This window comes from Cynocephalus volans, chromosome 9, assembly GCF_027409185.1.
Source record: "Cynocephalus volans isolate mCynVol1 chromosome 9, mCynVol1.pri, whole genome shotgun sequence".
Classification (NCBI taxonomy): domain Eukaryota; kingdom Metazoa; phylum Chordata; class Mammalia; order Dermoptera; family Cynocephalidae; genus Cynocephalus; species Cynocephalus volans.
This window is the reverse complement of record NC_084468.1, coordinates 37,716,038-37,738,260: the sequence shown is the minus strand read 5'-3', so window position 1 is coordinate 37,738,260 and position 22,223 is coordinate 37,716,038. Positions and strand designations below refer to the sequence as shown.

Genomic DNA, 22,223 nt, shown 5'->3' with positions numbered 1-22,223 from the left:
GCTGCTTTAAATGTTTTACATTCTATTCTATGTATGACTCTTTCTGAATTTTTAATAACTGTATTTGTGTTTTGCCTTTTAATGTCTATATGTATTAGCATTTCTTCTTTGCCCTGCCCCCCCATAAAGAGACAGAAACTGAAGATATTAAAGCATTTGTGTGTATATCCAGTGTCAGACTGATCTTGTTTCTTTGTAAGTAATCTCCATTTTCTCTGTAGAATCTTTCAGAAATGTTTCTTATTCTTAATAATAATCATAATGTGTCTAGGTATAGGTGTCTTTTTCTTGTCTATGTTTTTGGCACTGTATGAGCCCTTTTAATCTAAGGACATATGTCCTTTTTTACTTCCAGAAAATTATTACAGGTTGAGTATCCCTTATCTGAAATGGTTGGGACCAGAAGTTTTTCAGATTTCAAATTTTTTCATATTTTGGAATATTTGCATATACATGAGATATCTTGGGGATGGGACCCAAGTTGAAACATGAAATTCACATGTTTCATATACACATACCGAAGGTAATTTTATACAATATGTTTAATGATGTTGTGCATGAAACAAAGTTTGTGTACATTGAACCGTCATAAAGCAAAGATGTCACCATCTCAGCTACTACCGATGTGGACAGTCTGTGGTTGTTTGGCATCACCAGCATTCCTAGCACTGAATTTATATGCTACCAATAAGCAATCATTTTCTTAAACTTATTCACACATAAGTATTTGACAATAAAAATATGATATACCATTAATACAGTGAAAAAATGTGTCAGGTGTGGAATTTTTCACTTGTGGCTTCCTGTTGGCGTTGAAAAAGTTCAGATCTTGGAGCTCTCTGTATTTCGGATTTTTGGATTGAGGATGCTCATTCTGTAATCATTATTTTTCATTTTTCTCTCCTTTTATTCTCTTCTTGGACTCGTATATACATGGAGTCATCTCTATTTCTCCATTTCCTTTCACTTTTCTCATAGTCTTTCCTTTAATTTCCTGATATCTTTTGGGACCGTTTTTTGATTTGAACTTTCAGGCTCTATTATACTGACTGCTCAATTCACCATTGGATTCTTTATCTTAACAATTATATTTTTATGTGACTATTTTCAATTGGTTCCTTATCAGTTCTTCATCAGATCTGCTTGTTCTGGTTTCATGTTTCTAATATCTTTCCATACCTCTCTCCAGGGTTGTTTATCATGCTTCTTTTAAATTCTCATTGTACCTTTTTACTAGCTCTTCTTTCTTGTAAGCTGTTGTATTTCTTTTGTGCTCATGATCCTCTACTGTCTTAAAAGTTTTCCCTATGAGTCCGTTTTCCCCCATTGGCCCTAACAGGTATTAATGTCCTTTTGGAGGAAAGGTGAAAGCTGGGTCGTAACTTGAGGTAAATTTGGAGGCAGGGCTCCATCTGAGTTTGGCAAATCTCTATTTTCCCCTAGTTCCTTTACCCAAGCATTGCTCTTGTCAGAGGCAGCCACATTTGGGTGGAATTCCCTGGGTAAGGTAACATCCAGAAGTCTGTCAGCAGAGCAACATTATTGGCACTTGTTCCTGCCTGACTCATGCCCTTAGGTTGACCAGAAAGTCCTGGCTTTCCTATTCCAAGGCATGGGGTGGGAATTGTTCCTTCAGTCTTGGCTTTAGAGCACTGGGGATGTATGTACTCCTGGAATTGGGGTGTTTTGTTTTTCATGCTTGCTTTTTGGGGAACATTGAGTTTTCACAAATTCCAAGCCTGAGCCAAAGTTTTCAGTTGCAATGAGGAAGGAGCCCCTTAGCTCCTCTCAGCACAGTCTCATCCCCTCACACTGGTCAGCCTGGGCCCATGCAGGGCACCACGGCAAGGGAAGAGAACAGCTGGAAAGCTTTCCTATCTGTTTGTTCACCTGTGGTTCCTGGCGTGCTGCCGTTCCTCCATGCCATTTAGCCTCTAACAGACATTCACCACTTCCTCTTTTCCCAAAGATTTCTCACAGACTTTGTTAATTGATAATTGTGACCCTGAAATTTACTGACCTTTTTTAAACTCCTGGCATCTTCAGCATTGTATTCCAGTTTCTACAATAACCTGTGCTATCAGCTGTTCTATCTTCCATGAGGTATTTTTTAAAATGAGAGAATGTTTCTTGAAGAAACCTATCCATATAGGAGAGAATTCAAAAAAGAGGAGGGGAGGGGGTTGTACGGCAGGGGGAAGGAAGGAAGGGAAAGCTGATTTTCTTCCAACCTAAAGAAACTCTGACCCTCTGACCCTTACTTACCTGCCCAGGGTCATGGGGAAATTGAAGGGAGTCACAGGGCATGTGCACCCAAGCATGTATTGGGAACGGGAAGAGATGGAGGCATCGTCTTACCCACTCTGAGAGCAAGGTCACTAAAGGTCCGAGCTAGAAGGGGAAAGCACTCTAGGCCTTCTTGAGTAGAGGTGCTTCCCAGGAGGGAGCACACCAGTCCCATAGATAAGACTCCCCAAAAAGAAAGAGGTAGCTGGATTTCATTCTGTGTAGGAAAGATTTCTGTCTCTACCATTTCTGTGTCCTCAGAGCAGAGTCCATGGAGAGACCACCATCAAATAGGCTCCTCTTATTTAACTCCTGGGAAAAGAGCTCCGTAAAAGTTCTCACATTAATAGCTGTTAGGGGCAAAAGGAGGATCCTGAGGAATCCTTATATGCATCTGTAGAAATTTCATCACATACTAAAGGATCACTAAATACTTGAATAAGTGACACCTGTATGCACATTCCCAGTTCTGCACTCTTTTCCAAGCTCAGTTCCAGCTTTGCAGTCAGCATGCTTGAATGATTCTACTAGGATATCCCACTACTATCTGAACTTCTGAGCATCTAGAACTTCCTTCATACTCTTCCTCTGTAAATCTTCTTCCTGATTTTTCTCTTTATGTTTAGACCATTATTCTCCACATCACCCAAATTTGAAACCTCAGAGTCATTATTGAAACCATTTTTATTTGGAGCCCCTGACCCACCGCATGTCCTTTCTTTTCATTTTCAGTTCCCTAATCCTAGGTCGGATTCAGGGGTGTGTGTGTGTGTGTGTTTATAACATTTTGATCAATCCAAATTAATATTTTTAGGCACTGCTTCTACTATGCTCTTTTTTATCTCAAGTTTTTAACATCTCCTGTTGCTTAGAGCTAGCCGTGACATTAAAACTTTCTTATTGTGACGTGCAGAGGCAACCTGTCAGCTGTCTCTAATCCAATCTTAATATATCCACTTTCACTTGAAAAAGATGTTTCCTTTTCCACCTAATGATTTTTTACCTGTCTTTCTCACCCATGGGAAAAAGCCTGGAGAATTCAATATCCTTTACATAGTTCCTCTATACTCTAGGTACAGAGCAGATTAAACAAACTTTGCTTCTTAACAGCAAATAGTCAAAAACGAATAAGAGTTGTGATGTTTGTATCATGGGATAATGAGATGAATTTATCTTTCTTATAAAATTTTCATTTATTCAGTGTCACTACCATTTTTAAATTTGCCATATCCTGAATACAGTGCTTGATTCAACACAACTAGTTTTTTGAGGGTTTTTTTTTGTAAAGAAAATGAACAGAAGCATTGTGGACAAACTGTGTTTTCTGGTTTGAGTAAGGCTATAATAAAAATTTCTATGAGGAGTACTTTTTATAAGGTGTATTTGCCAATTAGTAGTCTGGGGCATGTACACACACATACACACACACACGCATGCATATTCAAATACACGCTATCAATATGAACAGTCCCTATTAAAATAATATCTGGACCATGAAACTGAAGGCAGTAGTAGTTTACCTAAAACCACATAAATTCCACAAAAGAATTCATAAAGACTAGAAGTAAATGGCATTATAATAAATGTATTCCAACTTTAACAAAAGAGAAGTTTTGTATCTAAAATGCATTGTAGAAAGGAAATCTTTTTTTAAAGTTGCTTTCCTTTTTTGTCCTGTGGAAAGGCTATCTGTATTTTATTTTTGTAGACTCAGTCCCTATATTGTAAGGTCTCTTTGATGCCTGTGACTGCACAGTATATCAACAGATGTTGGTTTCAGAGGCCAGGAGAACGCTCACTCATCAGTCATTTGAATAGCTCAGTTCTCTTACCTAGAAGTGGTTGAATATTCATCATATCATTTTTAGGATTTGCTACATAAGCTTCTGTTTTCATTTCAGTAATAAATGAATGATGGAGAAGAGTTCGAATATTTATGTAGTTTTGGCACATAGAACACAGATTTTTTGCCATATTTCAATTCCTTCTTGATTTAAAACTTCATAAATGAGCCTAACAAATTTTAGTTCAAAAACATTCAGGTAAGATCTTGTAAGTTGGGTTTTTCTCTCTTTTTGTAATATCTTTATTAGTCAGCAGAATATGACTAAATGGAGAATAGACTGATATTCACAGGAGAAATCTTAGGAAGTTTGCTGCAAAAGAAAGCAGCTCCCCCTACTAATGATTTTGACCTCTAAATAGTCACCAGGAGCAGACGTCAAGCTTAGAAATACCAGGGCTTGATCACTTTACAAAACATCTCAGGATAGTAAAAAAAATACAGTATTCTTCCACGTTTTTCTTAAAATTTTTTCTAGATTTACCTTCTAAAGTTAACTTCATAGTAACTTTCAAGTTTACAGTATAAATGTCTTTGAGGTAATATTGTATTATAGGTATAATTTTAAGTGTATATATGAGAATTTTTTAGTTTATTAACTCCAAAACATAATCCAGTAGGATAAATTATTGTATTTCTTTTGGCTACCTGTAGAAAGTTCCTCAAATTATTCTTTTTTTTTCTAATTTACTTGTTTTTTTTTAATTTTAATTTTTTATTTATCATTGTACAATGTAGTTGATTTTCGTGGACTTTTACCAATTCCTCCCTTTCTCCCCTCCCTCTCCCCCTTTCCCACCACCATCCACATCATGTCTGTTCTCTTAACAAGCTCAAGGAATTATTGTGATGGTAATGTCTTTTTTATTCTATTTATTTACTTGTTTGTTTGTTTATTTATTTTCATGAGCTCCCACATATAAGTGAGAACACGTGGTATTTCTCTTTCTGTGCCTGGCTTATTTTACTTAACATGATTTTCTTTAAGTTCATCCATGCGAGTGGTAGTATTTCATTCTTCTTTATAGCAGAGTAGTATTCCATTATACAGATATACCACATTTTTCCTTATCCACTCATCCAGTAATAGGCAGTTAGGCTGGTTCCAACTCTTGGCTATTGTAAATAGAGCTACAATAAACCTGGGAGTGCAGGTATCCCTTTGACATGATGACTTCTATTCCTTTGCGTATATACCCAGCAGTGGGATTGCTGGGTCATATGGCAGTTCTGTCTATAGTTGTTTGAGGAACCTCCATACCATTTTCCATAATGGCTGCACCATTTTACAATCCCACCAACAGGATAGGAGGGTTTCCCTTTCTCTGCATTCTTGCCAGCATTTGTTACTCTGTCTTATGGATATTAGCCAGCCTGACTGGAGTGAGATGATATCTCAGTGTGGTTTTGATTTGCACTTCCTGAATGCTGAGTGATGTTGAGCATTTTTTCATGTGTCTCCTTTGAGAAATGCCTATTCAGCTTCTTTGCCCATTTTTTAATTGGTTTACTTGTTTTTTGGCTGTTAAGTTGTTTGAATTCCTTTTATATTCTGGATATTAATCCTTTATCAGATACATATTTGCAAATATTTTCTCCCATCCTGTTGGTTGTCTTTCCACTCTGTTAATTGTTTCTTTTGCTGTGCAGAAGCTTTTTAGTTTAATATAATCCCATTTGTTTATTTTTTCCTTTGGTTTCCTGTGCTCTTGGGGTTGTATTCATAAAGTCTGTGCCCAGCCCTATTTCTTGAAGTGTTTCCTCTATGTTATCTTTTAGGAGTTTTATAGTTTCCAGATGTATATTTAACTGTTTAATCCAGTTTGAGTTGATTTTGATATATGGTGGGAGGTATGGGGTTAGTTTTATTCTTCTACATATGGATGTCCAATTTTCCCAGCACCATTTATTGAAGAGGCAGTCTTTTCCCCAGTGTGTGCTCTTGGTGCCTTTGTCAAAGGCCCGATGGCTATAGGTGTATGGACTGATTTTGGGGTTCTCCATTCTGTTCCATTGGTCCTATGTCTGTTTTTATGCCAGTACCGTGCTGTTTTGGTTACTATAGCTTTGTAATATAGTTTGAAGTCAGGTAGTGTTATGCCTCCAGCTTTATTTTTTTGCTCAGGACTGCTTTGGCATTTGGGGGTCTTTTGTTGTTCCATATGAATGTTAGGATTTTTTCCCCATTTCTGTGAAGAATGTCATTGGTATTTTGATGGGGATTGTGTTGAACCTTTAGATCACTTTGGGTAGTATGGGCATTTTCACAATGTTAATTCTTCCAATCCCAGAGCATGAGATATCTTCCCATCTTCTTGTGTCCTCTTTAATTTCTCTCAACAGTGATTTGTAGTTCTCATCAAATTATTGTGTTTTTTTTAATTAATTAATTTATTTATTTACTTATTTACCTTCTAAGATGTTGCAGAGCAGTGGGGCAGAGGTGGAGAGGAGAGGGGAACAAAGCTGGGGGGGGCTGGCCCATGGCTGGTTCCTTCTCTGGCCTGGTTGTGAAGGGTGGAAGGGTGTGGTGAAGCCTGAAGGCCCCCCACTGTGGCTCCGGAGCCTGGAGGGCTTCCAACAGCAGTGCAGACATTGCTGGGCTGGATGCGGACATCAGGAGGGCATGGCTGAGGCCCTCAGGCCCCTCTTACCCATTTGAGAGCCTGGGGGGCTTCTGGCTCTTCTAGGTTTTATAGGTGTTCTTTGGTGGTGTTAGATCTATACTGGTTAATATCAGAACTTTGTCTCTGATCTGTGGGTGTTTTGTGTTTTCTTTCAGTTCTGTGTTGGATTATTAGCGACCTCCACCACTTAAACTTTGCATTGGAACTAATTTGTTGTCCTTTGCTTACTTCTAAAATGGGGAAAGTTTCTGTGGAAACCAGCTCTTGAGTCCTGTGGTTGAGCTAGATTGTTGCTTTGCTGCTGATTCTCTGGGGAAGGTTTTTTTTGTGCAGCTCAAGTTTCAGTTGTTAACCATCTCAGCACTTCCAGGTCTTGTGAGGTCCGATACACCTGGGTTGTGTAGACATTCTGGTCTGGGCCTGAGTCTTTTCAGCAAACTGCACCACCTGCAGTTCTGTATTCCTGACAAGTCTCCACGGAGTGGGCCTGTGCTGATTGGGGGGTAGATCAGCTGTCCATGCTGTGTCCCAGTGTTCCTCCAGTGGGCCTGTCTCCCCCACCCCCTGCATCCAAACACTTCCCATGGGGCGGGCCATGCACTGATCCCTTGCAATGACTCACTGGCCTCTGAGTGGCTCCTTTTTTCAGTTGTCTGTGGCCCCTCACTCATATGTCAGTCCATAGCAACCCTGTCAGTGGTCTTGCTGGCCTGAGTGCCACCAAGGCCCTCCTCTCCCCTGCATTCTCCAAGCAACTTCGCACAAAGGTCACAGTAGCAGCTTTCGCCAGCTCTTGCTCTGTGTGCTCACCAGGGCCAGCCTTGAAGTGGTTGGGGTTCAAAATGGTTAGAGTGATCCTTTCTTTCTCTCTTCATGGCTTCTCCCACTTTCATGAACTCCGTAGGTCTCTCTTCCTCTTCCCCTGAGCTCTAGCAGCCCCAGCTTGGCAGCCTTTGCTTTTAAATAGTTGTAAATTGGTTGATTATAGGAGAGAGTGATGCTGGGGACTATCTGTTCCACCATCTTGATCCTCAGTCCTTTTTTCACCCAGGAACTCCTAATTGCAAAGTTCTATTATTTGATGAGTGGTAGCCTCTAGAAAGCCAAAATATTCTTTATTATGTGTCTCAGTATATACTTGTACATATAATCTTTGTCCATATTCCATTCAGAAAGGTGATTCATTTAGCTAATCCCATTAAAAGAAAGTAAAATAAGGCTCATATAAGAGGGACCACCTATATACACTACTTAGCTGAAATGGTAAAAATTTCCAGTGTTCTGATCTAATGTTCACAGGGCAGTGAGAAGTTACCACATAGCAAATAAGAAAAATAATGGATAACATGTGGAGAAACTACAGCCAAAGTGATATCTGAAAAGCATATCACATTCAGTTCACTTCTAGATAAAGGACCACCCTCTGTTTGTGGAGCCACAGAGAAGAAATCAGACCTTTATGGTGCACACTGGATACATAGTCTTTTTCCATAGAGTCTCTTCTCCCGAAGAAGAAAAAGCAACAGTGGAAGAGAGGAGAACTGTGAATAATTTAAGTCCTGACACAGATGTACAAGTGGTAAAAGAAAAAATATCTGGGGGAAGAAAGTAGCGCTTTTATGATGTTTTCAAAGTGTAGGTTGGGTCACTACTAGTTCTCGTAAAGTTTAAGTTTTAGTTATTCTCAGCCTTGGATATGGGGTTTTTGGTAAATATTGGGAGAATTAACTTGTATGGTAAGGTTGTGCTAGAGTGCAATGAAAATTGTCCAAGTGTAGAAGCAAGTGTACAAAAGTCAAGAAGGTAAACTCTGATGAGTGGAGTAAGTAACCTTTTAAGAGGTGGAAACACAGCAGTAGAAAGGAATATATTCTGGAGTGTTTTGAATGTGAAATTAAATTCTTTTACCTGAAGTGAGCTTGAATCTTCTTCCAAGCCAGTTATCTACTTTTAGCTTGGGAACAGCAGCAAATGCCCTTGCGAGTAGCAGTTGTCATATACTTTTGGGGATGTCTCTCACTATATAATCTTTTTTTTGTTTGTTTTTTTTTGTTTTGTTTAACAGGCATTGTTCTTGCTAAGAGCATTCCTAGTCTTTGTTTTTAACACCTGAGTTAACCATATTCATGGAGTTGGGTGAAAATCCTCAGCCAATTTTAATTTGGGGCTATTGAAAGCAGAGAAAGCAGTAGTTGGTTGTAATCGCCATGAAGAAAGAAAACAAAGTTTAGTCCATCTCTTTTCTGATGCTTCTTTAAATCACTAGTATTAGCTCACCATGCAGAGATTTCTCCTTTATTACAGGTTCAGTTTATGAAAAAGTACCACCGTGTTTCCTAGCTCCGTTGATCCCATGGTGTGACATCATAATGTATTCATACTGTTGGCTTGTTCAAGGGAAGTTGATAAATGTTTTCAAATGCTTTCCTCTTTTCATGCCCATTTCCCATTTGCTTTCTAGATCATCATTTCTTGGTAAGCATTCTTTTTTGACATTTACTAAATGTCAGCTAGAGTCCATGTTTAAAACATTGGCCTAGAGCCAGTGGACTTACCAATGTATATTAGCCTGTTAAGAAAAATTAAATAACATGTGAAAATGAAATGAAAATCACTTCAAAGAAAAATGGGGGCCAACAGTGAAATAGCCCATTAATGGCCTGATAGACATTCATTCCCTTGCTGAGTTCACAGCTGTGTCATTTTGTACTATTGCCAGACTCTGAGAGGAAATCCAAAGAAAAAATTAAAAATAATTCTTTCGTATAGCAACCATTTATTGAGTACCTATTCTGGATCAGGCACTAAGTATACAAAGAAGGGAAGACTGATTCAGTCTGCAAGTAACTCACAGTCTAATGCATTGATTCTCAAACTTGGAATAAAAAACAGAGCTGCTCTGGCTGAAGCCCGTCAGCAGGGCAGTGGGGCCTACTGAAGGCACATGTGTAAAATGTGCAACGATATCTTAATTCTTTCAGAGTAATGATCTTCATTTTAAAATAGAAAATAAATTATTTATCACATTTCAGTAAATATTTATTAGATACCTACACAACTTAATTTTGATAAAGAATTTACCTCTGAGATATTTTTCTTGTCCACCGAAATTGTTTGTGTTAGTTGTTTCTTTCTATTTAATTACTATCTTAATAGTTTGCTGGACCAGTTCTTCATTTAGTCTTCCAGTCTTTCTCTATAATCTCCAATACGGTGTGGACAATGTATTAATTATGCTGACACGTTCTGTCTTTGTACCCATCTGTCACTGGCTTGAAGTTTATTTCTTAAATGGCTTTTAAAAGTCTATAAAAAGTTACTCCAAATTTAATATCACATAGGATTTTAGTATAGATGCTAATGTCATCTTTTCCTGATCCACATTTGTATAGAAGGTTGCTTGATTTCTATTTGGCCATTAGTCAATGGCTTTGGAAGAAAATGAAGCACATGAATTATGATCAAGCACTTGGTATTTACTTTGGTTGAGATTCACCATTGTGTCTGAGAATGGGTCAAGAGGTTAACCAATACCCTACTATTAATTTAAATAGAGTTTTAAGTAGTTTTAAGCTTATAGCAAATTATCTAAGACCAGCTTGCAGAAGTTTAAAACTTTTACCTTCCAGGTACTGTGTAGGATTTAGGTAGTATTTGGACTGCCATTCAGCAGCTTTTATGACCGTTTCAATTCAAAAGTGAATAATTAGAAATTCTGATGTTATTTGTTAGGAATTAATGGACTTTCTGAACTCAAATATTATTTCTTTAACAAATTAATGCAAACATCCTGGAAAGCTAGTGCTTAACAAAGCATTGTATCTTCTAACTGTTACCTGGGGTTTGCTTCTGAGACTTTTTTTTTTTTTTTTTTTTTTAAATTTACCTTGAAGTGGCAACCAGGTTAACAGAGAACTAAACATTTGCAAACCCAAGATTTTCCCTAATGTTTCTTCGGAGAACTATCATTTGGATCTTTTACATTTTTTATTATTCAAGACAATGGCATTTCAAAATTTCTTTTTTCAGAAAACAGAAGTAATTGATCATTTGTTCTAATTTAAGAGTTTCTCCTCTTCAAAAATCTGAAGTCGTGGAGATGGTTAAGAAACAAGTCAAAGTCATAACACTTGCAATCGGTGATGGGGCAAACGACGTCAGCATGATACAGACGGCACATGTTGGTGTCGGCATAAGTGGCAATGAAGGACTGCAGGCAGCAAATTCTTCTGACTACTCCATAGCTCAGGTAGGACATCACTGCTTTGAGAACACGCCCATCCTCTTCGTCAACTGACTCTATGAAAAGGAAAATACTAATTTTTTTCCACTCTTATTTTAGTTCAAGTATTTGAAGAATTTATTGATGGTTCATGGTGCCTGGAACTATAACAGAGTCTCCAAGTGCATCTTGTACTGCTTCTACAAGAATATAGTCCTCTATATTATCGAGGTAATAGCAGGTTAAATTTAAAATCCTTGTCGCTTGCATACATATTTAAAGAAATTTTCCTTACTAAGACATTTTCCCATTGTTTTAGTTCATACCTCATTGGCCTGCTTACTTTTTATAAACTTCTACATGTGTGAAAGCAAAAGTTTGCCAGCCGTGGAGAATAATTAATGTTTAAATACTGGCTAAAATTGTCATGTTGCTTTGGTAAGAAATGTTGAATTAAAATTGTTAATGAAGTAATGTTTTCAATTTTAAAAAGACTGTAAACTGGACTGCATCTTTTATAAAGCCCAAAAACATACGAAAAGAAAGAAGTACACTGTTGAGAGATAATACACATATGGAAAACTGTACAGTTGTCCCTCTTTATCCATGGGGAATTTGTTTCAGGACCCCCAGCAGATACCAAAATCCACAGAAGCTCAAGTCCATGATATAAAATGGCATAATATTTAAATATAACCTATGCACATTTTTCCATATACTTTAAATCATCTCTAGATTACTTATAATGCCTAATATAATATAAATGCTACATAAGTAGTTTTTATATTATATTGCTTTTTTTATTTGTAGAATTTTTTTTGTCATGTTCTTTTTTATTGTTTCTTTTGTTTTTTTTTTTTTTTTTGCTTTTTGTTTGCTCTAGTTTTTAATATTTTCGATCTGTGTTTGGTTGAATCCGTGGATGCAGAACCCATGGATACAGAGGGGCTACTGTATTTAAAAAGGAAAGTAAGTAAATGATAAACACAAAACTGAGGATAACAGTTCTAATTCTGTGGGGAGGGAAAGGAGTAGAATCAGGAGGAGACACAGGTAGCTTAGCTAATTAGTATTGGTTGTCTTGTAGTTCTTATTGTGTTTCAAAACTTAAATACATGTTATCTGCTAGTATCCTTCACTCTCCAGATGTTTTGGTATCTGAGTTTGATGAGTAGCAAGAGTTCAGAAAATGAAGAATTTGTCTAAAAACTATCAGAATATTCAGTCTCTATGTCTGAATAGCAAGGGATTTCTATAATCCTTTTCATGTGTCATATATATCATAATTTAAAAAATAAAAACCCAGGGCAGGAATACCACTTCTAAAACAATGCATTTTGTTCTACAAATATTTTTGTAGCACCTACTGTCTACCAGCCACCAGGCTTAGTTTGGCAACTACAGAGTAAATCAAGCGTGGTTCCTGTCCTCCAGGAGCTTGGCAGTAGAATTATAACGTGAGCCATGTGTAATTCTCAATTTTCTAGAAGCCATGGTAGCAAAAAGGAAAGCCCAAATTCATTTCAATATATTTTAACTCAGCATTTTCAAAATATTATCATTTCAACATGTAACCACTATAAAAATTATTAATGAGATATCTTACATTTTTTTTTTTGTACTAAGTGTTCAAAACCTAATGTGCACATCTCAATTTGGAGTAATCACATTTCAAGTGCTCAAGAGCCTCATGTGGCCAGTGGCTACCATACTGGACAGCACAGCAATAGCATATAAATAAGTGAACTGAATGGTTAATCAGGATGTGATAAACTACTTGCCTTTTTTAAGTATATGGTCATTTTATCATCAGAAGCTATATCTGTAGCAATTAAATTCTAGATGTTATCAGTGTCATGTTCCTCTTGCAGCTCAGCAGAACATGGCAATGAGCTCCCCATAGCTTGTTTAAAAAAAAAAAAAAAAAAAAAAAAAACCCTACCATCTCCCACTCCTGTCCGGGACCCACCACACCTTCCTAAATCTGCCGAGGGCTTCCTTACAGATGTTTGGCCATGACATTTGCCCTCTAATCTGTTGACTGACTATTTCTACCTATCTGTTGGGAAAGACACAACCTCACCATTTACTGTATGGAAATAATATCCCATGCTTTACCCCAGAGAAGTAACACTATAAACAAACAAACAAAATCAATAGATTCCACATTTATCCTGTTGACAAATTAGGTGGACACTGCTGTGTGTTTGGTTCAGCTGCTCTTTGTGCCTCTGTCAGAATGCTTACCTTCTTATTAAAATGTTGACTGAGCATAGTTATGTCAGGCTAGTAAAACTGAAACTTTGTTTGAAGAATACAGGCAGTTTCATTTATTGGTCACTAAAAATCTATAATTAGGTGACAGCCCATTTGGTAAAATAATCAAATACTTGGAAACATGAACAAGATACTTCATGAGCTTACTTATTGTTCATTACTGATAGATTTGGCCTGGAATGATCAGTGTTTGGGGGCAAAATTCACTTCCAAAATAGTTTGAGATCCAAAAAAAGTACACTTTGTTGTATATATAACTTTGAGATTCTTTTTTTGATTTTTTTTTTTAATTGTCGGGGAATAATTGTGCATATTTATGGAATACAGAGTGGTATTTTGTTTTTTTCTGTTTTGTTTTGTTTTTTGTGACCGGTAAGGGGATCATAACCCTTGGCTGGGTGTCGTCTGCACCGCGCTCAGCCAGTGAGCGCACCGGCCATCCCTATATAGGATCCGAACCCGCGGCCTCGCCACTCCCAGCGCCGCTGCACTCCCAGCGCCACACTCTCCCGAGTGAGCCACGGGGTCGGCCCTAGAGTGGTATTTTGATATACATGTAATGCATAATGATCAAATCAGGGTAGTTAGCATATGTGATTCTTTTCTAAAATAATTATTTTGATTCCTAATCCCTTGTATATATCTAACTTAGAATTTCTAATTATATGTTCTTCTCATTCCCAGACATTGACAGTTCAAAAGATTATCAATTCGTAATATTTGTTTGCATGGGCTTTTGAAGATACCAGGAGTTTAAAGCCACTGGCAGCAATAAATCTGCTTACAAAAATTTAATTTTATAAAATTGAAATAAAAGTACTCAACTTGCACTTTTTAAATCTATATTAATTGACAATCAACATTGAAGTGGAGAAAATTTATGTAATATTGGGGAAATAAAATATATTAAACTCAAATGAAAACTAAATCTGCATGCTCTGTTTCAAATCCAGAATTATGTGATTTGAGGTTGATTTGCCCTAAATTTCAGTTGGCTTGGAATTTAAAGCCTCTTCATGAGGTATTTAACACTGATCAAATTCTTTACACATTGAAAAGGAAGTGAGTTCTAAAGTTTACTGGAAATCTCATTTTTCTTTTTCTTTTAGCACTTTATGGAAGTGTAGTTTAAGTACAATTCAACTGTCTTGGAAATGAATTGACCTTTTAAATAAATTCCCAGATACCCAACTTTTGCCAGCTAAAACAAGTTCTGCAGATGTTAATGGCTCATGTCAATACTGTGAATGAATAGACAGAAAACACATCATTGAATGTCTCTAGTGAGGACAACTGCCAGTCTCGAATCTCTCCTTTCAGTTTTTTGTGCTGATCAGGCGTGGGAGCAGAGGACTCATTGACTATTTGTAAGCTGCTGTTTAATATGCAGAAATGCTCCATCAGGAAAATGTCTGTGAAGCTTTAGCTGCCACGCCTCTGCTAGGAGGTAGAATTCAGAAAATAATACCAGGAGAGGCAGGTCTGAAGTTTCTTTGCTAATAAAGGAATAGTCTTGAAAACTATGGGTTTCATAGATTATCTGCAAAAACCTGTCCCATTGCTGTATTACTAGTAATGTCACTACCTAGCTACTCCAATTCCATAAATTACAGCCAAACAGATAAATACAGATTTGCTAAGTGGTGGTATAAAGCTCTTATTTATGTTAGCCACCGTGAAGCAGCTCTAGGTGTTCATTTAAATTATTGGCTCTTTCTAAAGAGATTTTTTTATTTCTCTGAAACGTCTGACTCCTTCCCAGCAAAATAAGATCTTTTCTTTCAAATGATTGGTCACATCCAGATTTTCTGGTAAGATCCCAGAACTTTGTAATGTTTCTAGTTTCCAGAAGTTTTGATTAAAGTCAGAAAGGTGATACTTTCCCAATAAGTTGTGTGGGAGATGGATCCTCCATGAATATGAGTAATCTAGACACCTCCCCAGAGGTACCGGTGTTTTTATTTCTGTATTCATGACTCTGGTTGAGTCATAAGAGAGACTTTTTATGTGTTATGGGAATTTAGGTATTATTTAGCATGGGATATGTTTCTAATATATCATTAAACTACAAATTTTAGACTAACCTGAAATCAGCCTTCTGGTAGATTACTTCATTGATAAAGACCTTCTCTTTCTCCTTTAAAATATGTAAACTTGAATTCCAGAATATCTGTGTGAAGACGTAGGGTACTATATTGAAAGGTTCTGCTCTTATCTAGTCATTTCTTCCTCTTTTAAAAAAAAAAAAACTTAGAATATTAACTTTTTTAAATTCTGGAAGTAAATTTCTAAAATCAGTTTCATCTGCTTTTCAGCAGGAAAAATAAAATGGTAAAAATGTGTTGAAAGCTTTCCACTTAAAATTTTGTGTCATAAAGCAGTTAATTTATGCATTTTAAAATACACTTTGAGCTCAGACACTTCAGTTTTTTTGCAAATTATTTTGAGTTTGAAACTTTCTGTAAATATTCATTGATTTTGAGAGAGGGTCTTTAATTTCAAGCTCATAGTAGCCTTCGAATCTGTACCAAATGTTATCTACAAAGAAGTTAGGGGACCATTCACATTTACAAATATTTACCCACACACAAATTTATTAAGATAAACTTCTCATATTATACATTATTGATTGTAAATGCATTTTAACCTTTGAGCCAAACCATGTCCATCGGACAAATTTGTTATACAAAGAGCTTTGGCTTTCTTCAGACCAACAAAGATTGGATTGTGTGTGTCTTCATAGACTAGAGAGGCCATAATTGAAAGTTTGTATCTAAAAATTCCTTATATTTCCATCATACCCTAAGAAATCTGAAAGAGCGTCTTAGCATGTTTTACTGCAATAGATCTCAGTTGCTTTCTTAGCATGTTTTACTGCAATAGATCTCAGTTGCTTTCGGGGAAAATATTACCATCAGTCGGAGTATCACAAATATGTATTTACATAATTCACCTCTCAAAAAGGCCAAATGTGAAAACACAATAGAGAGCATTAAAGTCTGTTTTGTCTACTTGTGTATACTCACTATGAAAGAACAAGCTTAATTTCTCATGAGGGTGCTAAGTTCTTTTAAGGTTTGCATGCTCAAATCCTCTGGCTCCTCGTCTAGAGCAAATGTTCAAAATTTTTCTATAAACACATGCAGTAAAGCAGGTAAGAATTTTAGATTTGACTGTGATATCTATGGTTTTGTTATTGTTGTTAGCTACTACCCTAATACAATTTTGATTTATTTTTCATGTGCTACTGCTACTTAGTTTTCTTTTCCATCTCATGAAGCAGAGATTCGTTTTCATAAATGCTTAATCATTCCACGCCACTATAAAAAGGAAGATCTTTGTGGGTACAGAAACTGTTCATCAGGAGGCCAGCATGTATTGATAAATGGTGAATTTGTAGCAATTCATGCTTCCATAATGAGGTTAAATGAAACGTGAAGTGTAGCAAAGTCCCTGTGACTCCGATTCAAAAATTCACTTGTACTACATGTCAAGACTGCTTTCCCCGAACAGTGTTGTTGTTTTGTTTTTTGTTTGTGTTTATGTAATCTCGTTGCTGGGCAAGCCTTTTTACTCTTTCAGATCAACTTGATTTTTAATTATTTTTTAGGTCTGCCTTTTAAAAAATAACATGGGTATTATTGATTTTCTAGTAGTCATTTTAACTTTCCATATGTTTTAAACATGTTAGAGAAAAACTTCTCTATATTGCCCCTTGGTTTTGTTTCCAAAGTTAAGGTTGCTATTTCAAAGAGAATTGTAAAATATATAAGAAAATTATGCTATAGTAGTTAAAGATTTGATTTTTATCAAAGCATACAATTTAAGTTAAAAATATTTTAATATATAAATTCAAATTTAACAGTCTGATGGCAGTAATTATCAAGAACTGTTAAAAACAACAACAAAAAAACTTACATACTTTGATCCATTAATTATGTTTAAGAATTTATTCTAAGGAAAAAGAAATGAATAGGGTTTAGATTAATAATTACCTATAATAGCAAAACCTAGAAGTAAGCTAAATGTCCAAAATAGTTTATATTCACCCTGTAGAAGTTATATATCCATTAACATCATTTTAAAGGATATATAACAACTTAAGAAAATGCGTATTACACAGTGTTAAGAGGGGAGGAGCAGGATATGACACAGTAGGTTTCTAGTAAGGTAAATTTATGAATGTATTTAAGTGAACTATATGAATACAACCAATGTAGAGCAAAATAGTGATTGTATTGTGATTGTATTATTACTGTACAAGAAATTATTTTCTAAATAAACACATGTTAACTTTTATAATGAAAAATAATAGTCTTTATATAACTATATCCTAATAGATATTTTAAAAAGAAATTAGAGTTGTAAAAATTTAATAACATATAAATATATTCCCTAAAGTGCCTTTTAGAAACAAGATTGTAGTTAATTTTTTAAATCTGTGAATGCCTGTTCATATAGTTCTTTTTTGATTCAGCAAATAGAACCAATTCTGATTTAAATAACAAATATCTTATGAAAGCATCCCTTTAAATCAAAAAGTAAAGCAAAGAAATTCCCTTTTAAGAGAACTGTGAAAATAATATGTTAATGCTGCCGTTATGCAGTGGTTGGGTAGGCAACAAATTCTAAGCAATGCATGCATGTTTTTGTGTTCTAATTGTGGGGGTCTTGGGTTGTTTTCTTCCCAGATCTGGTTTGCCTTCGTTAATGGCTTTTCTGGACAGATCCTCTTTGAAAGATGGTGTATAGGTCTATATAATGTGGTAAGTTTAAGACATTTGATCATTCCTGTTTTATTGAATACTTTGAGATAAAGGTTCACCCTGGATTTGGCTGCTTGGCGTAATGACCAGTTTGTGCACTTCAGATGTTCACAGCAATGCCTCCCTTAACTCTTGGAATATTCGAGAGATCATGCAGGAAAGAGAATATGTTGAAGTACCCTGAATTATACAAAACGTCTCAGAACGCCCTGGACTTCAACACCAAGGTAAGACATGATGCCTTGGCATGTGTTTGGTGGGGCTGGCTTTACTATTCTAATTACTTAGGGACATCTGGTTTTCCAAAACCAAGGAGACACTATCCAAGACAACTTCAGTGTGCCAACCATGGCAAGTCATATTTCTTAAGTTTCTGACTTGGAAGGAGAGAGTTTTTTGTGTTATACAATTGAAATATACCCACTATTCACTGAGATTTGCGAGGCAGCAGCAAAGCTGGTCTGCACAGCATATAGAAGTCATTGTCCTTTGGTCCTCTGGTGTCAGGCCTTAAAAACTAACACCACCTTAAGTGACATTACAAGTGGCGCCATTACGGGCCCACAAGGGCATATGAACGTGGCAACCTAAGACGGCGCGGGGAGGAAGTAGGGTGGGAGTGTCTGCGGGAACCTTGCCTTATCCCTTATTGGCCAAATACGCGCTTCCGCGCTCGCGAACACTGCGTGATTGCAATAGCTAGGCATTGAGACAGGATGCATGCTCTTGTAACCCTTAAGCTGATTGGAGGATGTAAAAAAACCTGCCTTCCCATTTGCCTTTAAAAGCAAGTGCTTGTGTGATAATAAACGGAACTGCTCGACAGAACCCCTGCCGCGTCTGAGTGTCCTTTAAACCGGGCTGGTTGGGCCAGCGGCTGTGCTCACCTCTCTTCACAGCTCTCTTCCCCCATCTCCTTCCAAAGGGGACAGGAGGGAAAGAGTAATCCAGGCCATTTGCTCACCCACGGAAAGGAACAAGGCTAGGGCTGTTTGGGTCAGCCGGCGGCGGACCTGACACTCTGGCTTCCTGGCTTTGTTGTGTTATGTGGAAGTGGTCACTCCTCACAGGGGTCAACCATCTAGGACTGACAAGGCCTGGCTTTACATGTATAAAAGGGTGAGAGTTATTACATCATTCTTTCCTAATTTCCTATTCTGTGAAATAACTTTGTCCTCATTAGAATTTTAAAATGATTGTGTCACGCATTAAAATTATAGTCTCCGTAAAACAGTACTCAGTATTTCCAAGCCATAAAATTAAAAATACAAGATAAAATAGTCAACATTGTATCTAAAATCACATTCTGGGTTTATATTCTCCATAACAAGCTATAGGCTATTGTTTTCTCTTGTGATCCATGGTATTTATTCATCCCAGCAACAAAAAAATGTCATTTTCTATATAGTTTACTTTCTTGCAAATATATATTCTAAAGTGTTTCCAATGGTATTTGTTAATAATTCAGGGTTCTGTGGGAGTGAGAAAAAAATCTAATATTATAACAATCACAATAGATACCATTTTGAAACTCTTAACATTTATGTATTTTATCAGCACTGTATTATAAAGGCAACAAATATAACACACCTTCACAGAATTGCTTCTATTTAATATAGTGCATGTTTATTAGTTTGTCACTGATAATTAGGTGTAACCTTAACTCAGTGTTTTGAATTTATGACAGTTAGCATAGGATATTTTTCATATTTTTTAATTCATAAAGCTCTCCGATAACATTTCTTCTCAGTATAGCAAAAATATAAGAGAAACAGGTGTTTCAGTGCCTCTAACTTCACACCATAAGTGATAATGCTAAATTTATTGCCAAGAGGTTAGTCTTCTTCTGAGACTTGTCTTCCTGGTCACACCGTGCACGTGTCCGGCTGTGCGCACGCATACAACTTGATGGCACTGTTTCAAATAACTGAAATTTGTTTATTAAAAAAACAAACAGACTGAAGCATTCTTTAGTTCATATCATTGGTGCTAAAAATTATTTTTAGTGGTCTCTTTTAAAAGTATTACTATTTATAATATACATTGTCCATGCTTTTATTTTTAAATGTTTTATTTTTGGAATTTTTAATTTGTGTATGATGCCCAGTTTATATTAAATTCCACCACATTGTTGTAATGTTTTTCATGACCTCTGGTGGGTGTTTTCAATGATGGAAAGCCACAGTTGGGGCAGATAAAATGAACTATGAGCTCTTGTTTCCCTGAAAAAGTGATGTGAGAGCTAAGAAAGTTCCAGGCCTACTGATATACTAGCCTAGACAGTTGTATCAACTCAGCCGCAGGTCCCCATCTGCCAAAGCTTGGACTCTGTGGTGCTATGTCAGGAGTTAACTTCCCAGCCACAGATTTGACCATGTCACTCCTGCTTAAACATATAAATCATTCCTCACGGGATTACCTAAAGCCATTCCTGCAAAGCCACATCCTTTCGTGCCCTTTGTACATGGCAACCTGAACACAGTTGTGTGGCCGGGAAAAGGGTATAGTGGGTAGTATATAGTTTTAATGTGTGTACATCATCGCCTGTATCTTTTATTGAAAAAGTATTTCGTAATCTGTAGAGCCCAGGCTTTCAGAAAGTCATCAGATCAACCCAAATAGGTTATACAGTTTCCATATCCGTACAATTTCTATTTCCAAATAGGTTATACAATATTTCTGGTTTATATGCACAAGTTGCCAGCCATCTTTTATAGGGCTTACACATTTTTCTAATGATTTCAGTGAGAAGTCTCGGATTAAATCCCATATAAGTGTTTTAAAATTCAGGGACAAATGGCTACAAAATGCATAGTTGTCTACACAGCGGTTGCCGTGGGTCCCAAGTGTAGAAGCATTGTGGCCCTGAATGACGATGCTTACGTTTGTTATGGTAAAAAGGGTCGGAGGTTCTGAGGTCGTGACAGGGGTTAAAGGATTAGCATGTGACAATAAGTATCAGTCAGGAAAATGGAAAAGTAGAACTAATTTTTCTTGCACCCACCTGTGCTTTCTGTCAAATAAAAACTTGTAGTAATGACATAGTGAGGAGAAGAGACAAAGGTTAATGAGTAACACAAGTTCAAATGTGTAATGTATTGGAGCGTAAATTGGATCATACGATCCAGTGTGGCTCGGTGAACTAACAAAGAAGATTGAGATCACAGTGGAAAATTTTGTGAGGCAGGCAACTTAATTTCTGTTGTTTGAACAGCTTAAAACTATTAATACATGCCCATTGCATTTAGCATAAGTTTTGTTTGCAAGAAGCACTTTTAAATGGCAAAACTACAACTGTTCAGAGAGCCATAAGAATTCGAAACAGTTTTTCTATAACTTAATCTTTCACATCCATGTTACAAAGAAAGTACCAGGGGTTCTTGCTCGCTTGTTCTTATAATACAATAGACATAAAAATAATAAGTATTAAATGATGTTATAATGACATGAAATTTGGTATTTACAGGTGCTAAAAGTCATGAGAGCCTTTAATAAATTAGTCATAGTCACAATGCTTTATTCTAATGATTATACAATTTAAATATTGTACTTGCTATTTTTAATATGTGTATATAAATATGTGTGTGTGCATATGTATATATAGACAGAGAGAGAGAGAGAAAGAGAAAGCATTTTATTTCTACCATTGAAAAGTTTACACTTGTATTGCACGTGGGAAAAAGAAAGGAATTTTCCCAAATTACAATCTTTTTAAAAGTCTGTTCTTCTGGAATTATGAAACTAGTCCCACTTAAAGAATTTCAAGGTCTGCATTTATTTTAAATTTTATTTTCTTTTCAGGCAGAAATTTAAACTTCTGATATTTGGTTTTTAAAAAGTAGAGAAAATTCAAGAGAAGCTGAAAAAACATTTTGAGAAACATAAAAATAAATAAATGACCCATGAAAGTCTAAGAGGCAGAATGTGTCTGTCAGTTCTATTAATTCACAGTGGTGGCCCGACAGAAACACGTTTTGTGAATCTAGCTCATAAATAAAAAGAAAGGTCAGAGTTCACAGAGCTAGTTTATCGCAAATGGTTCTCATGGATTTTTGTTTTCCCTCAGGTTTTCTGGGTTCATTGTTTAAATGGCCTCTTCCACTCAGTTATTCTGTTTTGGTTTCCACTAAAAGCCCTTCAGTATGGTAAGTAGAAAAGATATGAATGCTAAGAGATGACTTTTTACTTAAAAAAAAAAAAAA

At 36.4% G+C, this 22,223-nt stretch overlaps 1 protein-coding gene across 2 annotated transcripts in view; it reads left to right on the top strand.

Moving 5' to 3' along the window:
• Window positions 1–22,223, top strand: part of ATP8A1 (ATPase phospholipid transporting 8A1) — a 219,369-nt gene that overhangs the window by 154,505 nt on the left and 42,641 nt on the right. For both annotated transcript variants that reach the window (XM_063107852.1, XM_063107851.1), the window contains 5 exons: window positions 10,822–11,005; window positions 11,099–11,209; window positions 17,947–18,021; window positions 18,126–18,248; window positions 22,088–22,166. In XM_063107852.1, coding sequence (XP_062963922.1) covers window positions 10,822–11,005; window positions 11,099–11,209; window positions 17,947–18,021; window positions 18,126–18,248; window positions 22,088–22,166 — 572 coding nt within the window. The remainder of the gene's footprint in view (window positions 1–10,821; window positions 11,006–11,098; window positions 11,210–17,946; window positions 18,022–18,125; window positions 18,249–22,087; window positions 22,167–22,223) is intronic.